The sequence below is a fragment of the Paramisgurnus dabryanus genome, chromosome 3 (genome assembly GCF_030506205.2).
Source record: "Paramisgurnus dabryanus chromosome 3, PD_genome_1.1, whole genome shotgun sequence".
NCBI classification, from domain to species: Eukaryota; Metazoa; Chordata; class Actinopteri; order Cypriniformes; family Cobitidae; genus Paramisgurnus; species Paramisgurnus dabryanus.
The window spans coordinates 9,341,192-9,361,841 of NC_133339.1; the positions used below are offsets into that span (position 1 = coordinate 9,341,192).

The following is a 20,650-nucleotide window of genomic DNA, read 5'->3' on the forward strand; positions in this document are numbered from 1 at the left end:
GTCACCTAAACTGATCGGTCGCCTAGGCCGCTGCCGGGAGGCGGGGCGCCCCCCTGTGGCGACCGCAGGCCACTGCGGCCGCCCCTTGCCAAAAGCGCACCAAGGGGGACGATAGGCGTTCGGTGGGATGACACCCCCCACCTAATCGACGACGTCGACTAAGCTGTGGCCGGGAGTGGTGGCGCCACCCCATGGCCGAGGCCCGAACTGCCCCTGACTCGACGTTCCGCAGGCCGTTTTTGGAAATTCGCCAGGACCCCCCCTTGGGGTCTCGAGCCCCGAAAACCCCTCCGCATCGTGCCAGGGGTGGGGTACTACCCCCCTGAGGCGTTTTGGGGGCGGGGAAAAATCATCTAGGGGGCGGTGCGCAACGTCCAAGACAAGCCTACCGTTCGCCGTCATTTAAGCAGCTCAGAGTCCCCTCAACGAATTTGCTTCCCTAAGGCGAGCCAGGCCCGTCAACTGTTCAACCTTCTGTTGGTTTAAATGCTTGCCCTGGGGTCTCCATTAAAGATTTGAAAAGCTCCACCTCCATATGTACAGCGCAGGTTGTCTGGGAGAAAAGTAGTCAGGGTCTGGATGAGTCTCAAAAGCAAAAACTTTGGCTAGTGCTAGAGCGCCATCATGCCATTTTCTCTACGTCACCCAGTGATGTTGGTCAGACTCAGTTGGTACAGCACTGTATAAACACGGGGAACGCACCACCCATTAGACAACGGGCAAGACGGTTGCCAGTTTCTAGGCAGACAGCTGCAGAACACTGCCTGGAAGAAATGAGAGCAGCAGGAGTGATAGAGCCATCAGAGAGCCCATGGGCTTCACCTGTTGTATTAGTCCCGAAGAAAGGTGGTAGTTGGCGTTTCTGTGTTGATTTCAGGCGACTCAACGAAGTGACCATTAAGGACTCCTATCCTCTCCCACGGGTTGACGAGTCTTTGGATCGCATTGCAGGATCTCAGTGGTTCTCTTCCTTAGACCTGCGAAGTGGCTATTGGCAGGTGGCCCTCAGCGCCGACTCAAGGCCGAAGACAGCTTTCACCACAGGGACTGGCCTCTGGCAGTTTAAAACCCTGCCCTTCGGGTTGTGCAATGCTCCAGCGACTTTTGAGCGGTTGATGGAGCAGGTGCTCCAGGGTATTCCAAAGGAGTTGTGCTTGGTATATCTGGATGATATTTTGGTACATGGAAAAGACTTTGACTCTGCTCTAAGTGCCCTTGATCTTGTCATGACCAGGATAGCTCAGGCGGGCCTTAAGTTACATCCAGAAAAGTGCTAGCTAATGCAAAAAGCTGTCACTTTCTTGGACCACCATGTTAGCTACGCTGGAGTAGCTACGGATGACCAGAAGACTGCAGCTGTTCGCAACTGGCCGGTTCCGTGCAGTCTCAGGCAGTTACGAGCTTTCCTCGGGCTTGCATCATATTACCGGAAATTCGTATCTGGATTTGCTACTATATCCGCTCCCCTCCATCAGTTGACTAAGAAGGCACAGCGTTTTTCTTGGGGGCAGGAACAACAGCAGGCTTTTGATAGCCTGAAGGAGGCTTTGTGTAATGCGCCAGTGCTGGCAGCTCCAGACCTCAGATTGACATTTATTTTGGATACAGACGCAAGTAATGTTGGCTTGGGGGCTGTCCTCTCTCAGGAGGAGGAAAAGGGAGAGAGAGTTATTGCATACTACAGTCGAGCATTCAATCGGGCAGAGCGCAATTACTGTGTAACCCGAAGAGAGCTTTTGGCCTTGGTTGACGCAGTAACCCATTTCAGACATCATCTATGTGGGCTCCCTTTCGTGATCAGAACAGATCATGCTTCATTACGTTGGCTACTGTCTTTCCGGGAGCCAGAAGGGCAGGTGGCCCGTTGGATTGAACGGCTGCAAGAGTTTCAGTTCACCATTCAACATCGAAAAGGAGAAAGTCACCAGAATGCAGACGGGTTGTCAAGACGCATGTGTGAATCAACATGCCCACAGTGTTACCTGTTATGAAGAGTCAGGACAGGCGGACGAGTCCCTTCAGGAGGAGATTGGAGTGCCTTGTTGTGCAGTGTTGCCTGATTCTAGCATAGCATGGTCCACTGAACAATGTCTAGACCCTGAGCTCCAGTTAGCCATGCAGTGGTTGGAAGCAGGGCAGAGGCCCACGTGGGAAGAGGTAGCGGTTTATGGGCCAGTGGTAAGGAGCTTGTGGTCCATGAAAGATGGCTTGGCCCTGAAGGCAGGAATGCTACAAAGACAGTTTGTGGAGCTGGCAACTGGCCTTGTGAAATGGCAGATTGTTGTTCCAAAGTCCTGCTACCGTTTGGTCCTTGAAGCGATGCATGGTCGGCCGGGGGTAGGACACTTTGGAGTCAATAAAACACTGAAACGGGTTAGGCAAGAGTTTTACTGGACCACCTGTCGTAGGGATGTAGAGTCATTTTGCAGGCGATGTGATACCTGTACAGCTAAGAAAGGGCCATCGGGCCAGTCTCATGCTCCCTTGCAACAACGTCAGGTTGGCTGCCCTATGGACCGTGTGGCAGTAGATGTTTTGGGACCATTCCCGCAGACCCAGAGAGGAAATCGGTTTGTGGTGGTTGCCATGGATTATTTTACGAAGTGGCCGGAAGCGTACGCCGTACCCAATCAGGAGGCAAGAACTGTGGCTGACGTTCTCTTGGAAGGCATGTTTGCTCGCTTCGGGGTTCCAGCTGAGGTGCATACAGATCAAGGCAGAAATTTCGAAAGACGCCTGTTTTCAGAATTTTGCAGACAGCTCGGCATATGGAAGACAAGGACTACTCCCCTACACCCCCAAAGTGATGGGCTGGTGGAGAGGTACAATCGAACCCTTGCCACACAGCTGGCATTGTGCGTGAGTAGAGATCAGAGGGATTGGGATCTTCAGCTGCCATTGGTCCTGCTTGCTACACGAAGTGCGGTGCAGGAGACGACCGGTTGCACACCCGCACTCCTGATGCTGGGCAGAGAGCTAAGGACTCCTTCCTCACTAATAATGGGTCAACCACCAGATGCGCCGGCCGCGCCGCCAGGGTTGGAGTATGCTCATCAGTTGCAAGATCGGCTGCAGTCGGCTCATGAATACGCTCGTCGTCAGGCTCTGCAAGCTGGTGTTCGTCAGAAGCGGGCGTATGACCATCACTGTAAGGGGCGTGATTTCTGCGCCGGAGAGTTAGTCTGGGTCTATGGACCAAAGAGAAAGAAGGGACGCTCACCTAAACTGGACAGTGCCTGGATTGGTCCCTGTTACATTGTAAGGAAGCTTGGAGAGACAGTGTATCGTGTTAGGAAGAGGCCAGGAGGAAAGACTGTGGTATTGCATCGGGACCGGCTGGCCCCATACCAAGGAGAACAGCAACCCTTCAGGAGCTACAGTCCACGGCAGACTGTTGGGGCAACTCACCCTGCGCACGGAGGAGCTGAACACGCAGCGCCGGGCAACGGGTGGGGAACCTCAGCAGGCTGTGAAGAGGGTGACTCCCTGATTCAGGGTTCTGGGGAGACTCTGGACACCTCCGGAGCAGCTGAACACGCAGCGCTGGGGGGGTCTGGGGTTTCTCAGGGACAGTCTGAGTCAGGGACATCCGAAGATCTAACCTTGGCCAAGGATTGTCACGAGAGTGGAAGGAGGCATAAAGGACGAATCTTTCAGAACGCAGAGGACATACCAACTACGCCCTTGGGAGCTGTACTGCCAACCTATGTTCCGCGGGAGCCCCGAGATGTGAGAGGAGGTCCCGGGTTAAGACCGAGGGACGTGCTTCGAGTGCCACAACGTTTCTTGGATTTCACCCTTCCTCGGGGACGAGGAAAACTAAGGGGGGGGCAGTGTGGCGAGGATGCTGGTTGCTCTTGATAATAATGTGTTAATGTTTTGTGGATGTACTGTTTAGTGGGGTTAATAACTGCACTTTGACACTGTTTGGGGGGAGGTGTCCGGGAGGGGGCAATAGAGGGTGGTGGAGGCGGTAAAAAGATAGGGGGAGAAGAAGTGTTTTGGTTGTAAGTTAGACTACTGTGATATAACGTAGTCGTTGTTGTTTTTCTTTGATGCCTGCTAGTTTTGCACGAGAGGGATTTAAGGACACCTCCTAATACCCGTGTTAGGCTGGAAAAATAGGCAATAAACCAACAACCCATTTGGGTTTGTGTGAAATCTATCCGGTCTCCTGCTCGTTCTTCTGGGAAATCATACACGCCGCTACAATATTTATAATCTCCTTATCTTAAGATTTTATATACAGCTATGTGCCCTGTCTGTTTTGTTCATATTCATGCTTGTTCGTTTTATGCTTATGTATGCATAAATACTAAATACAATGCATACTAAATCTTCCATAGCCTACAAAATAAATAACGGATTAAAAAATAAGATTTTGTCTATAAAGGCTTATCTTTTGTTATCATTAATGCATTTTCACTTTTAAAATAAACTTTAATGTCTTATATTTTTAAAACTGTGCTGAGCATTTGGTTAGTGTGGCAATGAATTTTCTGCAAATTTGTATATTTCAAAAACTATGTAAACTTAAAGCTTATAAACATATATACTTTCACACATTTTGGTTTCATTATCACCACAAGTTGCTGTGTTAAATAAAGTGTCTTGTGTTTCTGCTCAAGTGGGCTCAGTGATATGTTAATAATGATATTATGGTGTTTTCTGGGTCAAAGAGGGAAAACTCACTGTTGTATGTCTCGAAAGAAACTAATGCATTTTGTGATGTAGATTACCTAGACATTACACTTAAAAATAAAAAAATGAGACTATAAATCGAGGGTATGGGGGGCCTACAAAACCTCTCAGCCCCAGGGCCTCACATTAGGTTAAGGCGGCCCTGACTCTGCCCACACTGTATTTTATTGCAGTGTAATCACTGTTATGTTGCAAACAGCCATTGGTCTATCACTTGTGTTTTTGACTGCGTTTTATCAAGAGGATATCTAATAACAGTGTTTAAAAGCAGTTCTGCTTACCGCACGTCAACTCGGTTCTCAGTCGTCTCTTATTTTGACAGACAAACACTGATGCTGCATGCTTCATAAAAAAGCCTGAAAAGTTGTGATTGGGCTAGCCAAATGTCAAATTAAAAATGAACCAACGGGCTGCTGATTAGGTGTCTCCTGGGCTGGTCTGTCAAAAAAAAAAAACACCTTACGTTAACTTTTTTGGAAAATGCAATACATTGCCATTGCGCCTTTTAGCGCCATTAATGAATTACGCAAAAACTGAAACAAAGAAATAAAGCAACGGGCTGCGTTGCGCGATGTACGAGTGTTATGGGCTGGTCAGACAAAAATAGTGTGAGATGTATGATACGTCTCACAGAAATAGTCAGAAACAGAGGGGGATGGGTGGAGCTTGTTAAGAGATAATTGGGCCAGCCTAGTGTCAGTATGGAAAACGAACCAATGGGCAGCTGTCCCTGCTTTATGGGCCGTTTGTTGGCCAATTAAAAAAATCATATCGACCGGCCCCCAAGTGCATCGGCCCACCGTGCCAGATTACCACTCCAGCCCTGATCTGTTAACATCCCCTCACCCATGTTGTTGGGTTTCATGACTCTTTAAGACACAACCAGCTTATAGATTGTGGGGACCTGACTTTAAAAACATGCTTAGGGTTCCTTCTCACCTGTGCAAACATTGTCATAGTCCTTCTGCAGGGAGACATGAGGACAGGAGATGTGACCAGAGCAAAAAACTGGAATGTCAGTAGTCTGAGAACTGCAGATCTGGGGTGCATTTCCCGAAAGCATTGTTAGCCAACTACTGTTGTAAGCTTCATCGTTACTGACAAAGTTCAACGTTTTGGTGTTTCCCGAAAACATAGTTCAAACGAACATTCGCAAGCTGCATCGCAAACTTGTGTGGTTTGAACGACAGTTCTTTACCTGTCGTTAGAAGCATCGTTCTTTGTTATTATAATATGTAGACTTACATTGATTATGCTTTTGAACAAAATAAGCAAAAAACATTTAGTACAATGTATATCCATCATTCTAAATATATAAAAATTTCCTTTACGTCTTTAAGTTTGTAAACAGAATTGAAGTGCTGCATTTGAAAACTGCGCATGTGCACAGTCCTACGAGCTTTAAGACCCTGAGGAATCCTTGGGAGGAGTGACGTAAGAGTGAACTTACATGAATTAAATATCTTGAAAATAAACAACATATAACTAAATCACGATAACAAACGCAGTCTTCCGATGCAATATATGTTATTTACAGGAATAATCTGACATTAAATCGATTTGCACAGATTAATTAGTACTCCACCTCCCACGTGACATCATCAACTATGTTGTTTAACCAACATGGTTCAAACGACGAATGTGCGACAAATTTACTATGCTTTCGGGAAACAGTCATGACAAGGTAGTTCGTTTCTCCAACTATGCATCGTACTATGTTGGTTCAGCAGCAAGTTACGTCGTCGTTCGGGAAACGCACCCCTGATGCAGTCCATGAGGACTGCAAAACTTAACATGAGATACTGACAGTTAGTAGATTTTGACCCCCACCCCCCTTGCTCAGGAATTCAATATTCTGTTATGAATCTTGTCCATTTTATATCTTTAATTATTAAATATTTTACATACAAATGTTTGCTGGAAATAAAAGCAGCTGAAAGTTAGATGATGTTTCTTTTTTGCTAAGTTGATAATGTATTTATCAAATAATAAATATATACAACGTTATACATTAAGTTGAGTCGTCATGATGGTGTTATGTTGTTTTTTTCTCCATGTTCAGATCGTGTTGGATGGGCCTGTATGATTGGATTTCTTCAAGTGTTATGGACAGTTTGGAATTGTTTACAGTCATTTAAAGATTGGTGTAATTAATCATCTGCTTTGATAATCTTCTCTGTGTGATGTTTCTTTTACTATCAGCTCAGGTTTATTGTTTCCAAACTTTTGTTTATTTCTTTTGAAGAATATTTAAATCCTGACCTGTTATACTTCTTAAATTCTGTAATTCTTTTTTCTGGGTTGTGTTTATTTGTGCATGTGTGTGCGTGTGTGTGTGCGTGTGTTTGTGTGTGTGTGTGTGTGTGTGTGTGTGTGCGTACGTGTCCGTGTGTGTGTGCGTACGTGTCCGTGCGTGTGCGTGTCCGTGCGTGTGTGTGTGTGCGTGTGTGTGTTCTGTATGAATAAGTTGATGTTTTAAAGATTTTTACTTATTTAACTTCATTATGTTTAGTTTGAAAGTATTCACCGTTTCTTTCTAAAAAATATTGTTGTCTTAACTATACCTCTTTACTAGAATACAATTACAATTAAACACATGAACATTAGACAAATAACAACAACACATAATTAGCTAAACATAAATTATTTCTACAGAGAAAAAGAAATAACAAATCATAAGTATTTGAATTGTGGAGATATTGTGTATGTTTCTACTGATATTGACTTTGTATGTATATGTCTATAGTTATTAATGTGTCTTGATTACTCTAAATAATGATATTAAAATGTATTTACAGTTTTCATCCGTATCACTGCTGTGTATGTGTTTGGATCAGTTGGTGTTGTTTTAATCAGCGCTGTTGCATTGATGACTGAACTGATACTGAAAACAGGTAAGAAAACACTATAATATCTAATATTTAGATTTATTTATTAAAATTAAGTAAAAATATTCAACTGGTAAATATAACTATAAACAGGTACTGCAAAATTAATTTACTCTTTATTGAGTGAGTGAGTCCAAAAAAACTGTTATAGAAATCACCTGAGTTTTTCTGGTCAGATTATTCTGATCTATGTTGTTTGTACATATGAAGAGTTTGGTTCCAAAATGCAATAAATCCATTTTGAAATCCAATTTCGGTAAAAACGTGTCAAGAAGTGACAAGATGAAAACCTCTATTTTCTGTTACAACCTTTCACATAGCATCTTTAGGTTATAAAAACATAAAAAATTCAAATCCATAACCTGATTTTCAAAGATTTATTATAAAAACGAATTATTTTTTCCACAAAATGCAATAAATCCATGAAAAGTTTTTTTTCCAAAATGCTATAAATCTATTAAATCAATGTATAAATGTGCATTCATCTTTGCCATTTTATATTCATTTAGTTGACTAGTAGTATACACTGATAAAAAATAAACATTAATGGCATTAACCAAAACACTTACTTTGTCATATTGTAAGGAAGCACCCACTGGTCCAACGAAGGTATCCAATGATCTGGCGAAGGGATTTTGTGTTCTCGCTTTCCGCAGTGCTTCTGAAAGAAATTCTCTTCATTTATTAGAATTTAGTTTAATTTACTAGAATTTGGGTTTAAGTCTTCGACTCTGTGAATAATTATAATCTGACTCCAATTGTAATTAATCAATATTTACTGATCATAATTTAACAATATGTAAGGTTGTGCTTTAATGAAAGCGATGAAAACGTGAATCCATGTGCAAAAGGTGTTTATTGTAAAATCCCAATAAGGGCCAGCAAACAAATCCAAAGGTTAATCCAAATCAAAATCCAAAAACAGGCACAATATCAGGGCAGGCGGCAATCAGGCATTAAATCCAAAATACAAGCAGAAGTCAAAAACACAGGCAGATCCAGGTAACAGATAAACAGATACAGGCAGATAAACAGACTTGGTATAGGCGATGTAATAATCAGCCAGGAGCAGGTGAACAGGATGTGACTTAAATACAAGAACAAACAGGAAGTGTGAAGTGAAACATGGCAGGATGTATATCAAAATAAAAGCCAGAACAGAACAGGATGTCAAAATAAAAGTCCAAAATACAAAATTACACAGAATACAACCAGAACACATAACAAAACCATTACAGAACCCCCCCTCTAAAGGGCGACTCCCGGAGCCCAACATACAAATAATAAAGTCCAATAGAGGGTGGGCGGGCGGGCCAGGACCTCTTGGCAATGGCAGGGCAGTTCAGGAGAGGTCCTGGGTCATGAGGCCAGGATGGTCCAGGGTCGTGGGGCCAGCATGGTCCTGGATCATGGGGCAGATGCGGGCCTGGGTCATGGGGCAGATGCGGGCCTGGGTCATGGGGCAGATGCGGGCCTGGGTCATGGGGCAGATGCGGGCCTGGGTCATGGGGCAGATGCGGGCCTGGGTCATGGGGCAGATGCGGGCCTGGGTCATGGGGCAGGCTTGGACCTGGGTCATGGGGCAGGCTTGGACCTGGGTCATGGGGCAGGCTTGGACCTGGGTCATGGGGCAGGCTTGGACCTGGGTCATGGGGCAGGCTTGGACCTGGGTCATGGGGCAGGCTTGGACCTGGGTCATGGGGCAGGCTTGGACCTGGGTCATGGGGCAGGCTTGGACCTGGGTCATGGGGCAGGCTTGGACCTGGGTCATGGGGCAGGCTTGGACCTGGGTCATGGGGCAGGCTTGGACCTGGGTCATGGGGCAGGCTTGGACCTGGGTCATGGGGCAAGCTTGGACCTGGGTCATGGGGCAAGCTTGGACCTGGGTCATGGGGCAGACATGGAGCTTTATCATAGGGCAGGAATAGACCTTGAACACAAGGAAAGGAAGGGTCCGAGCACACCTCGGCCTCCGCCTTGGTGTCCTCTGCCTCCTTCCTGTGTCCGGGTACTACCCCCCCCCCCAAAAAAAACTTGGGAAAGCTTCCCCAGTCCAAGGTGGTGTCGTGGAAAAATAATACGAATACCACAAACTGTCAATCAGAGATGATTTATTTCCTTGCAAGGATTTATCGGATACAGAAAGAAAGACGATATGTGAAGAAAGTGAGGCAGTCTCACATTCTCCTTACATTATATAGTGACATTGGATAGTACAACCCCCTATGCTTATTCTATCAAAACAACTCCCTATTAGGGGTTGTTGGCACGTCTAGGTGCTTATAATTATCTTACTCGTCAGCTATCTCTAAGCAGGTTGTTACATACATATGTTTTACCAAGCACATCATTACATAAAAACTCCTGCACCTTAACACAGTCCCAAACTCGAGCAGACTTCCTGTGCAAGCTCAAGTTCCTGTTTCACCAGATAAAAATGAAATGTCAGACATAAATCATAAGGCCTTACTTGAAGCATAAAACAAAGAATAAATGCATAAAGAATAAATTCCCATCACAATCCACCCCAATGTCTTAAATGACATTTTTATCCAGACTGCCCTGCAGGCTTTTACGCTGCTTTCAGACAGCCCTTCATTCTTCATTTAAACATTGAACATTGATTGTAGGACTCTAAAAACCCATCTGCTCAGCCAGTTGGAAATCATCCTTCCCCATTTGATCCTCTTCCTCCAATTTATAGCCATAATTACCATGAAAAGCGACCACCTTGGTTGTTATTAGATTGTTCATACACTTAGTCACCATTCGTACTATACATGGGACAAGCAAAATAATAAACAGTAAAAGAACCATAAGAGGCACTATTCTGCCAAAAAGCCACTCTTTCCAATTTCCTAAGCTCCAGTCAGACCAGTCCCCTAACCAATCCTCCTCCGTTCGATCAGGAGGAGGCTTAATTGCGTCCTTCATATGCTCTATCAGATTTGAGATGTTCTTATAATTGTCAGGCACCTTAAAACAACACTTCTGACTTTTTTGTCTGAGCAGTTTACACAGCCCTCCCTTCTCTGCGGTTAATATGTCTAGCGCCAGTCTATTTTGTACTACGGTGTCATAGAGGCCCTTCATTTCCTCATTGATAAAAGAGAAACCCAACTCTGTGCTATTTGCCAATATTTGCACTTGCCACGCCAGCCCATTAATTTTACTTAGTGCTGAAGCAATTCCTACCGGTGGTATCAATGAGTACCCCAGCAGACCCCCTTTGGAGGTCCAAGGGTCCCACAACACATTACCTTCAAATGACTGTGGCATCTCTGCATCGCTTAAGACCGTGGATCTCTTTGTCCTATGGTTTGCTCGGACCGGGTACGCTAGATACGCCGCACTCATAGTATTGACTAACCCCGGATAACAACACCCTGCCCAATTTGGACCTAATTCGTGTCTGGCATGGTTACCACAGATCCACATTACCGCAGGTGAGGTTTCATTTATTAATTGAGAGGTCTGTTTACAGACTGTCTGGTCCAACACAACCGTTGTACCGTTCTCCCACTTATAAGTACAATTGTTTGTTTTGATATGTAACACATTATTACACATCGACCAGCCTACCCTTACAGTGCCTTGTGTTTTACAAACGCAAATATGACCAGTGGTTGGCTGAATGGTGAGGGGTGCCGCTCCTACCCAATCTTTTAATTGCTGCCCAGTGACGTTTACGACCACTGGGGGTTCCTGTTTGAGCATTAGGAACGCAGGCGGAACACTATGATTCATTTGAGGTGTGAGAGGAGTTACTTCCCACTGATTGCCTACATGCAGACACCACCAACAGCTTTTCCCAGGGGCGGTGCTATTGTGTTGCAGTAACGCTAGAGTACAGGCATGATTCCCCTCGCACGCCACCAATGCAGCTCTTACATCTATTTCCCCTTCAAACGTTTCTCGTTCAATTTCTTGAATCTCTTTCGTGAGCGGGTCATTTTTTATCGGTTCTATAGGGTTTGGTAACTTTTTTATCACGGTCAATGACATAGTGTCATACGGGTCTTTCCCCGATGCATACCAAAAACACTTATATTCCCCCTCGTCCGCTTGGGTCACATTTTTAATACTAAATCTCCACCATCTTAACCCAAACTCCATTCCCTCCTGTGGGGTAAGCATTTCTTGTAAACCATACCTCCCTCTGGAGTAACTATGGGTCTGTTTCGCTACCGCCTTGCTTGCTGGCTGGAGACCTCCATAAAAACCTGCCCCCTGTATCCGAAATCTTAAATTATTATACCCTGAATCCACCTTTACATCTCCCCAACCATGGGGGTACCGGGTTACATAAACGTTTGGGGGGTCTAATAGTAGGTGATCCCAAGTCTGATACATTGGAGCTATTGGTGCACATGCCATAACTGCTGTGTCCCCTTCACTTACGGTCTCAGTGTGCACATGCTCTCCATGCGCCAACCTTTCCCCTAGGATTAGTGCTGTATATACAATAAAGATGTGATGTGCCATGTTCGCCTAATAATAGAACTGGATTTTATAACTAATTCCCCTTGTGAATTTATATCGGGTCTCCACCCGTGTTTACAGAAATAACACAAATTGGTGACCACAGTACCTCTATTTGGGTTCAACACAGTGGTGCGTGAATGCACCGTTGCTAAAATTGCTGGATCTATGTTTACCAATTCCCTGCCTTTCAAATACTCCACCCTGTTTTGATTATATTGGTCACCTCGCGTTGGCCACCCTGCTTTGAAGCCTCCTGGTTCCCAAAAGCAGAAGTCGGAGTTGGTCGCACTACGGCCTATTCCGTGGCGACTTCGTCGGGGCCTGGCACCCTTTAGCAGTGAGTTGCGTGGATCCAGGACGTTCTTTCGGCTACCTTTACCGCTGTCTTAGTTACCAGAAGGACCTGGAATGGCCCGTTCCACCTTTCTGACTTCCACGTTTTCCGACGATAGTCCCTTATCACTACCCAATCACCCGGTCGGATACTGTGCTGCTCTCCGTCGTTTCCACTCCGATCCCCTCTGGCTGCTGTCACCTGTGCAGAAACATTCCCCAAAACCCTTCCCAGGTTAATACAGTAATTAAGCATATCTTCTTGGCCATATAGAGTCTCAGACCCCAGTGTAGGGGCACTCCACCCCATGAAGGGTGGTCTTCCCCACAAAATCTCGAATGGGGTCATCCCACATGCAGCCCTGGTTCTCATTCTCATATACATCAAGGCAATGGGCAGAGCGTCTGTCCACCCCAACTCAGTCTCAGCCATAATTTTGCACAATTTGTTTTTAAGGGTACCATTTTCCCTCTCCACTGCTCCCCCCGATTGCGGGTGGTAAGCACAGTGCAATGCCAGATCCATTTGTAACTGTTTACCCAATTGGGTCACAGCAGTATTAACAAAATGTCTTCCCTGATCACTAGAAATTTTCATAGGGATGCCCCACCTGGGTAAGATTTCCCTTAGTAACATTTTGGTCACCCCTGCTGCATCTGCCCTACTGGTTGCCATGCCCTCCACCCACTTGGAGTGCATATCCACCAGGACCAGACAATATTTCTTACCTCTGTGTGGAGTTAACTCAATGTAATCCATCATTACATGTTCAAAAGGCTGAGACGGAGTTGGGTGGCTACTTTTTGGGGTGGGCGTTCCCTTCCCTATGTTGTGTCGTGCACACACCATGCATCTTGCACAGTACTTCTCCGCTGCAACCGAAAAACCTTTTGTGAAAAATGACTCATTAATAGCTGATAACATAGCTCCTTTTGAGGCATGGTCTAAACCATGTGTAATAGAACAATACATGTGAAAAAAATGTCTTGGCAAACACGGCTTACCATTACCCATCCATACCCCCTTTGAGTCTTTTAAACAACCAGCGTTTTTCCATTTAGAAAGGTCTGAAATATCTGCCGATTTCTGCATGTCTGCAATAGAAGCAGTTTTTAACTCAGGGGTGTGAAGTAAACAGGAAACCACTGGCTGTGGTTGTATGAGGGAGCAAGCAGCTTTTGCAGCAGCATCCGCTCTCGCATTCCCTCTCGAAATCAGATCAGTACCTTTAGTATGAGCTGAACATTTTATGACTGAGATGCGTTTAGGCAACAATATAGCGGCCAACAAGGCTGCTACCTTTTGGTGATGCAAAATAGGCTTACCGTCTGCCTTCAAAAAATTCCTATGTTTCCACAACGCGCCAAAATCGTGGACGACGCCGAAGGAATAGCGGCTGTCTGTCCAGATGTTCACGCTCTGACCCTCTGCCAACTCGCAAGCCCGTGTTAGTGCATGCAGCTCCGCTGCCTGTGCAGAGTGTGGACCGAGGGGGCCGGACTCGACCACGGCGTGGTCGTTGACCACTGCATAGCCGGAAACGGTGTTATTACGGCCGTCTTTGGTAGCACTACCGTCAACATAGAAATTTAGATCGGCATTTGGTAAAGGGTCTTCAGATAAATCCGGACGCGGTGTACATGTTTCTGCCAATGTGGTGACGCAACAATGAGGCTCTCCGTCCTCCTCCACAGGCAGCAAAGACGCAGGGTTAAGTGTTGTGCAACGACGTACATGTATGTTTGGTAGGTCTAAAAGGGTGGTACTATACCTCAACCAGCGTGCTGCAGATAAGTGTGAAGTTTTCTGTTCCAGCAGTATCATGGAGACATTGTGTGGTACCAAAAGGGTGAGGTCTGCGTAGCCTACGTAGTCCCTACTTGACAGCACAGCTTTCTCTGCTGCCGCTTTAGCCCTAAGGCATGCAGGAAGACCTTGGGCCACTGCATCCAGTTTGCTAGAAAAATAAGCTACCGGCCTCAACTTGTCCCCGTGAAACTGCAACAGAACAGATTTCATAAACCCATGCTTTTCATCCACTGCTTGTGTGAAAGGTCGTGAAGGATGTAGGGGCCTGCTGTAATACCAGTTTTAGATCCTCAAAGGCAGCTACTGCCTCTGGTGTCCACGTTATGTGGTCATGGGCCTTTAACGGTTTCCCATGAATTAAAGAGGCCAATGGCGCTTCCCTGTGTGCGTAATCAGGAATAAAAGTACGACAGTATGACGTCATTCCCAGAAACGACATAATCTGTTTCTTTGTGAGTGGTTTAGCGATGCAGGCGATGGCCTGCACCCGTTTTGGGGAAATGGTTTTGGATGGGCCAGTCAGTACATGGCCCAGAAAGGTTACTTGCGGTACTACCAACTTCACTTTTTGAGGATTCAACTTGTGGCCGTCTTTGGCTAAGTGTATCAAAAGAGTCACGCTTGCTGCTGCGCATGCTTCTCTGCTGGGCGCGCAGAGTAAAAGGTCGTCTACATACTGCAACAGTACCACGCCCTCTGGCAGGGTGAGCGTGGACAAGCTGTTTGCCAGGGCTTCGTTGTAAATAGTAGGTGCCTCACGATAGCCCATGCAAAGGCGTGTGAAAGTAAATCTGCGGCCTGCGAATGTAAATGCAAACCAAAACTGGCTGTCCGGATGTACTGGCACTGAATAAAACGCATTGGAAATGTCCACGGTCGTATAAAATGCGGTGTTCTGTGGTATTTGTGACAGGATTGTATATGGGTTGGGCACGTTCGGAGCCCTGGCTTCTACAGCTGCATTTACTGCTTGTAGATCCTGCACAAATCTCCACTCAGTGGGCTCACCTTTGTCTCTGATTTTCTTTACCGGAAAAATTGGGCTGTTAACCCTGGTTTTCTTACGAAAGACTCTTCAGTATCACAGAGTAAAGTAGGAAAAATACTTCTTACCTCAGCCAAGCATTCTTCATTGCGACAGAGCATAAAAGAACCTACTTCAGTCTCCTCTCCACCGGCCCCCTCCCCGGAGTTCAACCCATTTCAGTCTGCATGAGGTTTTTGCCCATTTAGCTCCGGGCATTGGTCTTTCCTATGTTCCAACGAACCGCAGTGCCAGCACCCGATTTGATCTCTTCGTACTCGTCCTCTGCCTCTACCACGACCCCTTCCCCGTCCTCGGTAGCCGAAGCCTTCATACGGTGCACTGAACGATGATGGTTGTGGGACCCGATCGCGTTGCTGACGATCGTTGAGCGTGCATTGCATGAGGGTAAGATTCAGATCTTGCGCCTTCTTGTTCTTTTTGAGGCGTTCTTGTTTAAGTCTCTCCTCGTGGTGTTCTGCATGTCTCACCACTTCCTCCAATGTGGCCGTACTCCACCCGATAAGTGTGGCTTTGATGGGTTTAGACAATTCCGTGTCCAAATTTCTCATAAAATACATGGCTAAGTGCATGCTGTATGCCGGATTGGGGTCATTATTGGGCAGTTTTGCAGTTATGCCCGAGTGTCTCTCAAAGTCTTTTTCCAGTCTCGCCAGGAAATTACTCACTGTCTCTCCGTCTTGTTGTTTGCAGGCATACAGTTTTCCCGGATCGGGTCTGGTGGTAAAGACTGTGCGAAGGTGGTTGCAAAAAGTCGCCACAGCAGTTTCGTAAGCGCCGGCGTCCGCCCATGTGGTACTTTCCCGTGCCACTTCAGTCATCCACTTCCCATCCAAATTTCGAGCAGCACTGGCTCCATTGTGTATGGTAAAAATGGCTCGCAGTTCTGCAGCAGTCGGACTACATTCTTTGCAAAAGTCCAAATATGCGTCAGCCATCATTTCTCCTCCACTTGTCACTCTGGGCAGATGTTCAGATACTTTCTGAAGTTCTGGTCGGGACCACGGGCGATGTACGAATACGGGTCCGTTTGTACCCATGACCTGCACGTAGGGCCCCGTGAAGATGGGGGAGTTTTCTTTTGCCTTCCCGCTGCGCAGCTTTGATGCATAGGTATCATTCTCCTCCATTTCAACTTCTTCATATTCATCACCCCTTTTCTCAACTCTACCTCTGCCTCTGCCTCTGAGGGCGCCTCTCCCCAGTGAGTTAGGTGTCAGAGGGAGTTTCTGTCCATATTGCTGCACATGGGAGTCTAGCGCAGCCACGGCGTCGTCGTAGAGAACGGCAGGGGGTACTGAGTCGGCTTCCGATTTCGGTGCGGCTGGCAGCACTGGGGCTCCTCCGACTGCTCCAATTTGTTGTTCATCGTATGGGGGTGGTGCCGGCATAGGAGGTGGTTGGTCATCTTCGAGGAGGGTTTGGGTGTGAAGGAGACTGGGAGTGCGACCTGCATTGTTAGGTCCACTCATGTCACGTACATCATAGGAGGAAGAAGAAGAAGAAGAGTCACTAAAAGGCATTATTTTAGAACACTGCTTATTCAATCTTACTTCAGATTCTCTAATGAACATATCCATTGCTGTTAACATTCTACCTTTATTCTTAGAACGATCTTTCTGGAGGATTTTGTCTCTTACTTCTCTATTTTTTGTCACACTAAAACTTATTTCCCCATATTTTTGTATCAGAGGCATGGTTTTTATCCATTCTCTACCATAATTTCTAATTAATTCGGTTTCATCTCTGACCGACAGTCCACTTTCCGTGTCCCATTTGGGACGGGGAGCGCTACTTCCCTTATTTCCCATTATCTACAGGCGGGTACAATTCCTCTCAGTAAGTTTAGGAAAGTGTTTTCCAGTGATTACTATCACACAGACCCCTTTCTAGAGTTACGTATCCTCTACAGGCGGGTACAATTCCTCAGTAAGTTAAGGAAAAACACAACTTTCCAGTGATTACAATATCACCCAGACCCCTTTCTAGATAAAATTTATTTACCGTATTATCGCCACTGGTTCGTCTGGATCCCGTCACCTTTGGATCAGAGCCAACGCCCACGTCCCTTCAGTTGGGGGTTTGGGTCACCTATCCTATCTATGGTGAGTTGATCAGACCGTTGACCTATCCTCGGGTTATTGGGATGCCATCCTCGTCGCCAAATTGTCGTGGAAAAATAATACGAATACCACAAACTGTCAATCAGAGATGATTTATTTCCTTGCAAGGATTTATCGGATACAGAAAGACGATATGTGAAGAAAGTGAGGCAGTCTCACATTCTCCTTACATTATATAGTGACATTGGATAGTACAACCCCCTATGCTTATTCTATCAAAACAACTCCCTATTAGGGGTTGTTGGCACGTCTAGGTGCTTATAATTATCTTACTCGTCAGCTATCTCTAAGCAGGTTGTTACATACATATGTTTTACCAAGCACATCATTACATAAAAACTCCTGCACCTTAACACAGTCCCAAACTCGAGCAGACTTCCTGTGCAAGCTCAAGTTCCTGTTTCACCAGATAAAAATGAAATGTCAGACATAAATCATAAGGCCTTACTTGAAGCATAAAAACAAAGAATAAATGCATAAAGAATAAATTCCCATCACAGTGGCGATGTCCTAGATGGTGAATCAGGCCGGACAGACGAATCCGATGAGTCAGGCGGATCCGATGAGTCGAGCAGATCAGATGAGTCGAGCAGATCAGATGAGTCGAGCCGATCAGATGAGTCGGGCCGATCAGATGAGTCGGGCCGATCAGATGAGTCGGGCCGATCAGATGAGTCGGGCCGATCAGATGAGTCGGGCCGATCAGATGAGTCGGGCCGATCAGATGAGTCGGGCCGATCAGATGAGTCGGGCCGATCAGATGAGACGGGCCGATCAGATGAGACGGGCAGATCAGATGAGACGGGCAGATCAGATGAGACGGGCAGATCAGATGAGACGGGCAGATCAGATGAGACGGACAGATCAGATGAGACGGGCAGATCAGATTCAGGGTCTTGAGGAACCTCGGGAACAAACAAACAGAAGGCAGACCAAACGCACCACAGGGCCATGGCAAATTCAGAAATAAAACAGTCAATGAGGCATACCTCTGTGGCTGTTGGTTCAGGCAGGGCGGCCATCTTGACGGCAGGTGCAGGGTGTATAATAGCTCTCATTAGTGCAGGTGTGGTTGTGATGATGGCTCTCTGAAGTTCAGGTGCAGGGATGATGGTAGCTCTCTCGAAAACAGGTGTGAGTGCAGAGACAGGCAGGATGGCAGCCATTTTGGGAACAGGCAGGGTGGCGGCCATTTTTGGGACAGGCAGGATGGCGGCCATTTTGGGAGCAAGCATGTGGCGGCCATTTTGTGATCAGGCATGACCTTAACAGGTTTGGGCAGAACGGGCAGAACATGGCTAGGTGTGTGGTGAATATTCCCTGGTTCATTATCCACCACACCCACAGTGAACGGAGAACCACACAACAGCAATGCAAAGTCAATATAACTCTCCAGGGACCAGGCACACATATTATGAGGCATACACAGACGCAACCATTCATCCAACGCATTGTAAAAAATGGGTTTCAGAGTTTCCTTATCATAATGTACTTGATTTGACAAATCCAAAAAGTCACTTACAAAATCCTCTATGGGCCGGTGGTTCTGACGGAGTGCAAGTAGTGCAAAAACTGGTTTCATGTTGCTGGTGGGAAGTTACTAACCTTCGCTGGATCCGGGTTATGGCTGATTATTCTGTAAGGTTGTGCTTTAATGAAAGCGATGAAAACGTGAATCCATGTGCAAAAGGTGTTTATTGTAAAATCCCAATAAGGGCCAGCAAACAAATCCAAAGGTAAATCCAAATCAAAATCCAAAAACAGGCAAAATATCAGGGCAGGCGGCAATCAGGCATTAAATCCAAAATACAAGCAGAAGTCAAAAACACAGGCAGATCCAGGTAACAGATAAACAGATACAGGCAGATAAACAGACTTGGTATAGGCGATGTAATAATCAGCCAGGAGCAGGTGAACAGGATGTGACTTAAATACAAGAACAAACATGGGTTGTGAAGTGAAACATGGCAGGATGTATATCAAAATAAAAGCCAGAACAGAACAGGATGTCAAAATAAAAGTCCAAAATACAAAATTACACAGAATACAACCAGAACACATAACAAAACCATTACACAATAATTATTTTGTTATTATAATAATATAAATATAGAATGTGGATACATTACTATAAACTTAAATTGAGGATATCCAGTCTAATTTAAGTTTATACTTATTCAGCCTTAAGAAGCGGTTTCTCCAATTTAGTTATAAGTTGAGGTTTCTCCATTCAAGTCTAAGTTGAGGAAGATCCAGTCTAACTTAAACCAAGGCATTCTCCAGTCTAACTTTAACTGAGACAACTTAAGTGTAAGCATACACATTTACTTTCAGTGATACAAATAATGTTTGTATTAAGAATTACTGACAACTCAGAATTATTTCAAGCGTAAGAATTTATTTTGCCAGGTAGGTTATACTTAAATCAACCAATCAACATCATCAAGTAGAATTAAAACAAACACATCATTAAATCAAATAATCAAAATGATCAGCATAATATAAAACACAAGTCACAGAATCAAAGTCATACCTGGCAATATAGACACACAGTAGTGTGGGAAGTTCTGATTGCAGATTCTTCCATTCTGTTTGAATACACACACCCAAAGTGTGGGGAAGATTCTTGCTAAAGAATACTTCCCAGAGTCTCTTGCCAAGCCACCTTATATACACAGAATGAGACAAAGAATAATAACATCTCAAATCAGGATTTGGTTGGTCGGTTCTTGTGACCTGAAGAGGAGCACCAAATGGGACTGTTAACCATCTGTAATACAGATCTTCTCATGAGGTGACACCCATCGCAGTAGTACAGACTGTGTCTTAAGTTTTAAACTTTGATATACTTTCTCTTAACATTATAGAAATTAGACCTTTTTAACCATTGCACCATGACCTTTAAAACAACACTAAACCTGAAGATGAACCCTTTGTAGCATCACAACATATGATATACTCAATGTTACATGTGTTTAGTAAATTTCCAGTAACCAAAACCTTAAGGGAGAAGACAGAGGGGGTGAAATACAGATCATTTCCTGGGTATCCGTGACCCCTGTGGAGAGAGACAACAGGTCTCTCAAAAATAGACATAGAATGTGGTTTTATTGTTTTATGGTCCAGCTCCGAAAAATAAACTCTTGTCCACCAGTCCTACAATATTAAGAACACTGTCATTGCTGCGGTTATACTTGACGCTATCGCTTAACATTTTTCAAAGCGATCCGCTGTAAAATGTTTTGGTCCTGCTCGATTTTCGTTG

General features: G+C 45.3%; 1 protein-coding gene across 2 annotated transcripts in view; it reads left to right on the forward strand.

The window, feature by feature from the left end:
* The window catches only part of LOC135734288 (uncharacterized), a 113,073-nt gene that overhangs the window by 72,763 nt on the left and 19,660 nt on the right, over nt 1-20,650 (forward strand). For both annotated transcript variants that reach the window (XM_065253216.1, XM_065253217.1), the window contains exons 15-16: nt 6,764-6,847; nt 7,500-7,595. In XM_065253216.1, coding sequence (XP_065109288.1) covers nt 6,764-6,847; nt 7,500-7,595 — 180 coding nt within the window. The remainder of the gene's footprint in view (nt 1-6,763; nt 6,848-7,499; nt 7,596-20,650) is intronic.